The following is a 6,574-nucleotide window of genomic DNA, read 5'->3' on the forward strand; positions in this document are numbered from 1 at the left end:
ATGCCACAAAATTATAAAAATATTAGAAGAAAAGGAAAGTAAAAGAAATTACATATTCAAGCAATGTTGTAAATTATGATGTTGAAAACTCTTCTGGCTATGAATCGGAAGAAGATAAGAAGGAAGAGGTAGTTTTTGGTGTATATGTATTTTTATTTGTTGATATGTATTTAGAAATTTTAGTAAAGGTGATATCATTTTTGGGTAATGTGTATTTATTTAAAACTGATATGTATTTTGGTAAAGATTATAGTACTTACTGATATGTATTTTTGTGTAGTTGATAGCTTAAATATATATTTTGAGGTAATATTTATTTATTTGTATTTATATGTAAAATACATATGCTAATTTTCATGTAAGAAAAATACATTTATATATGAACTATTTATGAAGAGGTATTTGCCTATATGTATTTTTTTATAATTGTTATGTATTTTCAGTATATTGCAATGTTGAAATATATATATTTGGGTATTCTTTTTCTTTAAATATGCAGTTGGGGTTATGGATGCATATGGTTACATATGCAGAGTGCATTTCTTATAGTCAAGCAATTCCATCAGTTGTGTTCAATCCCAACGTACTTCGTACAAGATATAGTTCACTACTGTGGGACTACGGTATGAGTAAACAAGAAACAAAAGCTTAAAGTGACGATGAAACACCACTGAAACCTGTTAGGGAAAGCAAGATAACAAGTGTCACAAAAGTAGTTAAAGCTTGATTGATGATGATTTTATCCCATTTTGTATTTGACAAGATTTAACTTGACGTTGATCGTAATTTAGTGTAGTGGTTTTTGAAACTTATTTTCTATTTTGATGTTAATAAAAGTTATTCATTTTGAAATGAATGAAAGTTATTCATTTTAGTATTTTATGTTGAATATGTTTCCAATAATTATATAATATGTGTTTTATTCAAGTTTACAGTTATATATATATGGATGCAGTTTACATTTCAAAATATACATAAGAAGTTTTTAGATTTATCTTCAAAATATGTATGTTGTTTACATTACATATACATGTTTAATACATATAAGGTTCACATATACTTATGCACTGTATATATGTATTTTAAGTTGATTTATGTATGTATTTTACTTTGTGTTCGTATAATTTCAAATACATATGCAGGTTTATATATGTTATTTTATCTGTTTTCATGTAATATCAAATATATATGTTGCTACATATATATATTTTACTATGTGTTCATATACTATATAGTTTACTCTATGTTGTTATAATATATATTTTAGAAAATACATTTTGCCAAATTCATTAAAAACAAAGTTGTTAACTGTCGCCTAATATAAATACACAACTATACAAGTAAATATTATAACAGACGTTGAAATACAAAGAGGCAACACATGTATTTTTTGAGTACACATCTTTTGTAAATAAATATGGAAAATTGTGTATGTATTTGATATTTTAAATACATATTGGTCACCATATTTGAGTAACAATACAATTATCAAATACATTTACCCAAAAGCATATGTATTTTTAAGAGCAAAAGTATATGTATTTTCATACAAAGTTAGAAATACATAACTGTATTACTTATTGTCATTTATAATGCATTATAGTAAATAGAACATAAATGTCATAAAACACATTTAACAAGTGAGTTCATTACTATGAAAAGTGTAAAACTAATGATAAAGCCAGAATACATTAGAACAAATGTATAATTTATGATATTTCCTACACGAACGCCAATTGTAACCCTTAGACCCACATTCACTACATGAGTTGATATTCTTCTTTCCTAACATATCTCTTCCCGATTTTCCATGATCTTTCTTTGAAGGTCTTCCAGGAGGTCGTGTTTACTTTGGACGTAGTACTATTTCACCAAGTATGCTATCTGAAATTATTTACTCATTTATGTGTGATAAAGGATAGATTGAAACATCATACATTTACAAGACTATTTTTTGGCTTATACAGATCACAAAAATATGATCCCTTGGTAAAATTCTTGCTATCCAAGACCGAACAAGCATGTGCACAGGGTATCTCATCCAATTTAAATGCGTGACATGAACATATTTTTTTCTTGAGGAAAATAATAAAATACTTTTCTCTATCATGCAACGTGTAAACGTACTCTGTGGATGGTAAAACCTGATATTATTTTTTAAAAAATAAATTAAAAAGGTCAAACACAAATATCTAAATGTATTGCTACAAATATATGAGAAATGTATATTTGTTTTTTGGAAACAAAACTGCAAAATACAAATACACATTTTGCTTGATGCATGTGTATTTTTCTACTTACTGCATATGTGTGTTTATAACTATATCGACAAATAAATTCATACCAACAAATACCACAAATATACATATTTCTTTCTGCATATGTATTTTATTACTTATTGCATATGTATGCTTATAAATACTATTACGAATAAATTCATACCAACAAATACCATAAATATAAATATTGTTTACTGCATATGTATTTTGTTTCCAGACAGAGATTAATGCATACGTATTTCACAGATAATATTGATTGATGTATATCACTTAATGCATAAGTACTTTTTGAAAAAATAGAGAATATTGATTACCTTAATTTTTTTAAAGCACATACGTCCATAGATGTTTATGCATACAACTACAAATAAATTCCTATAAAAAAATACCACAAATGTAAATGATCATACCATCATACGAGTACATGCTACAATTACATACACAGCCAAAATGTCTTGTCAAAAATTCATTTACAATATATTTGTACAACGAAAATACAAACACATCCACAACATCCATATTCGAACAAAACCAAAATATCCATATTCAAACTTTATAAACATATAAATATACTCCTAAATTTCGAGAACCAGAACTCCAAAAAAATTGAGTTTGAGTAGCTTTAAAAATTAATTTTTATCACCATATTGTTTGATCAGTTCAATTTACTGTTGCATTACTTTTTTTTCAAAATTCTTTTACAAAATATTCAAAAATAATTTAGCGAGAAAGAAAAAAATTTGAACGAAACATCAATAATGGATCAAAAAATTGAACGAAATAATAAAACTGGTTTAAAGAAAAATTCAAAACATTTTTTTTTGATCGATTTCAAACAACTAATAAAATTCATATAACCGTAATTTATAAAACAATTTAATCGATTTCAAAAAACTGATGAAATTCATATAAGAAAATAATATTACGATTAAATACCTTCAACAACAGTAATAGCTTAATTTGAATTTTGGCAGATATTGAAGAGATAAAGATTTAGTTCAATTTGATTTTGATTTCTTATTTGGATGAAAAGGATAATGTGAAACTAAAATTTGAATTTTGATTTTGATTGATAACAAATAACGGAAATCACGTTAATTAAAATGTATTAATAGAAAAATAATATCCACATTTAATTAATGCGTAATTATACCATATTTAACTCAATTGATTGAGTTAAATATGGACAGTAAAATAATTTGTATATGTATTTTTATAGCAACAGTTTCTTCAAAGCCAAAATACAAGTTGCTAGTTTAAGTAACTATGAAAGTGTTGCTATGAATCTTATAATTATAGTCTTACGTATGCTATTTATGAATTTTTCCTAAAAAAATATGAGTCTAAATAATTGATTGAGTCTTGGTCAAAGCCCTTTTAATAAGATCTCTCGGTATGTTGTGGGGTTGGGGATGAAATTATCATTTTAAACATAACTTCCATTATTACTCTCATGAACAAATGAAGAGAATTCCTTGGACAAACATGTCTTTGTATAAAAATGAGAAGTCATGAAAATCTTTCAATATTACCTCTTCATGTTTATGTTCCTCCTCAAAAGACATCAATGAAATCCTTTATGGGGAATTATTTTGAATGCAGCCACAAATTGGACATACATTGTTCATTTTTTTTGGACGAATACAATAATTTATCCTTTTTAAATAAAAATGTATAACAACACAAAACTCTACAATTTTGACTCTAAAATATCATCTTACAATTTTTCTTTGAACTACGTTTCATTTCATGAAAGAAAATATAAGTACATTTTAAAAAATGTAGAGATAAAATAGAAAAAGAGTAATGGAAACGACTAAAAATAGGATAATATAATTTTTTGTTACTAAATAGCACAAACATAGAAAAAAGAAAGAAAAGGGATAAATGAATTTCACGTAGAAAAAATTATGTCATGTTACCTTTCAAAAGATAGATTAGCTTTATATTATTATATACATAGATATAGATAGATATTGATGGGGTATAAGATACTCTCATATATTTCATTAGTAAAAGAAAATAAGATACTCTCATATTTTTCAATAGTAAAATAAATTAAACCATTCTAAATTATGTTTTTTCCCATTGTCATACACTTGTTTGGATGGTATCCACCTCTCTATTTATATTTATTTCCATAAAATCTTTGCATTTTCAATTCTTTCTTTCTATCCTCCTCTGATAAACTCTGGTGCATTCCTCTCTACCTCTATAGCCACTCATATTCAATTGTTCTTTATCTTATCCGTTACTCCAACAGCTTTATGCTTATAACAAAAAAATATAGAAATTAATCTTGGTACATGGGAGAATCTACCAAGTCCTCGATGCCTGCCTCAAAATATTATGGAATTCTAGAAATTTCAAAGTCAGCATCTCTCGCAGATATTTGCAAATCTTACAAACATCTTGTCAGGAAATGGCATCCTGATAGAAATAGATCCAATCAAGCAGAAGCTGTAGAAAAATTTCGATCCATAAATGAGGCCTATAGGGTATGTGCGTACATAACATGTCATTTCATATTTCTCTATTCATGCCGAAAAATTGGCATCCTCAGGTTATTCATTTGAGGATAATATATGGATATAATTATGAACTAAATCATATCAAATATTGAATCGTTATTGCCAGTAAAAATAGAGTTGAATATATTTAATCTCATTAATTTAGTATGTACCACATAAAGGAATGTTCACCTAAAAGATATTTATGAATGTTAGAATTTCTTAATGTACTTTTTTTACAAATGTTGATTTTTAGGTTCTTAGCCAAAATAAGAGAGAGGAAGTAGACATACTAAAGAATGATGTGGCAAAAACACCTAAAAAATTTTTAAAACAGCAAGAAAAAGATAAGGATGATAATGAGCTACAAATTTCAAGCCCCACACTCCTTTCAAGGACAACAAGTCGGATCAGCCCATCAGTAGATTTTTACACTTCAATGCCATCATTTTTATCGATGAGTGGAGCCAGCAGTCCTACTACGCCTAGGACTCCAATATCAGATCAAACCCCAAGCCTTTCTAAAATAGCTAGCAAGCCTATCATTTTTTCCCAGTCTACTTCAAGGAGAAAGCCTCAACCGATTAAGAAGAAGCTCGAATGTACACTTGAGGAATTGTGCAATGGATGCGTTAAGAAGGTCACGATTACAAGAGATTTTATTGCAACCACAGGGTATTTATTCTTACTATTTGTTTTTATTCATGTTTATAGAAGTTCTTTTTGATTCATGAAGTGTAACACTTGATAGAAATAATGCATTATAGTGATGTGTATATTTATAAATTTTTTATGGCAGGCTAATTATTAAAGAAGAGGAAGTTTTAACAATAAAGGTAAAACCAGGATGGAAGAGAGGAACAAAAATTTCGTTTGAAGGTAAGGGGGAAGAGAGAGCAGGAACACATGGATCAGATATAATATTTTCAATTGATGAGAAAAAACATTCATTGTTTAAAAGAGAAGGAGATGACTTAGTGCTGGGAGTTGAAGTCCCTCTAGTCCAAGCACTCACGGGATGTACGATAACTATACCGCTTTTGGGTGGAGATGAAATGACTCTGTCATTTGATGATAAAATTATTTATCCAGGATATGAGAAAATCATACCGGGTCAAGGCATGCCTAAACCTAAACAGGAAAATATAAGAGGAGACCTTGTGCTTCAATTTCTTATTGAATTTCCTATCTATTTGAGTGAGGATCAAAGGTTCCAAGTTGTTAGTATACTTGAAGATCATATCACTTCGGAATAATGATCAATTTATTTTTTCGATGAGATCCTTATCTTTGATTTTAATTATATTTGACTAAGGAATAAAGGAAATATCTAGTTATTACTTACTATTTGTGAATACTTCTATATTTATTAGTTGAATATATAAATAATTATATAAAGATTGTATCTCTGTGTGCTCCGATTTCTTGTTAAATTTTCTTTATACTAACAATCTAGATGATTTCTTTGTCAAGTCTTTTTTGTGATATAGTACTCACTACAGTTATTTTTAGAAAATATTATATAACCTTTTATTTTCCTCTAGTAATGCTGGTCACTTTTGTGATTCCTGTTATTACGCTTATTTTTTCTGTACAATAATTTTTTAACCTTTTTATATTTTTATATGTAAGTTTAACATAGCCATAACTAACAAAGAATATACACCTAAGGTTTACTAACTACGCAATGATCTTCGATAAAATTATTATGATTGGAAAGACTCAAACAAAAAGAGTTGCTTGTAATTACAAATAAGCCTTTAAGTCAAAATATACTAGATTAGT

The 6,574-nt window shown here is 27.4% G+C and overlaps 1 protein-coding gene across 1 annotated transcript; it reads left to right on the plus strand.

The window, feature by feature from the left end:
* The first annotated feature begins 4,432 nt into the window (after positions 1-4,432).
* On the plus strand, positions 4,433-6,068 carry LOC107854208 (dnaJ protein homolog 1). Its single transcript, XM_016699211.2, has 3 exons — positions 4,433-4,777; positions 5,046-5,464; positions 5,589-6,068. The coding sequence occupies exons 1-3, from the start codon at positions 4,586-4,588 to the stop codon at positions 6,043-6,045; spliced, it is 1,068 nt and encodes a 355-aa protein (XP_016554697.2). The 5' UTR covers positions 4,433-4,585; the 3' UTR covers positions 6,046-6,068.
* Positions 6,069-6,574: the final 506 nt, after the last annotated feature.

This window comes from Capsicum annuum, chromosome 11 (genome assembly GCF_002878395.1).
Source record: "Capsicum annuum cultivar UCD-10X-F1 chromosome 11, UCD10Xv1.1, whole genome shotgun sequence".
NCBI classification, from domain to species: domain Eukaryota; kingdom Viridiplantae; phylum Streptophyta; class Magnoliopsida; order Solanales; family Solanaceae; genus Capsicum; species Capsicum annuum.

Coding starts and splice junctions, on each gene's coding strand:
- LOC107854208 (XM_016699211.2), top strand. CDS start 4,586: ATGGGAGAATCTACCAAGTCCTCGATGCCTGCCTCAAAATATTATGGA. Junction 4,778..5,045: donor CCATAAATGAGGCCTATAGG/GTATGTGCGTAC, acceptor GTTGATTTTTAG/GTTCTTAGCCAAAATAAGAG. Junction 5,465..5,588: donor GATTTTATTGCAACCACAGG/GTATTTATTCTT, acceptor TTTTTATGGCAG/GCTAATTATTAAAGAAGAGG.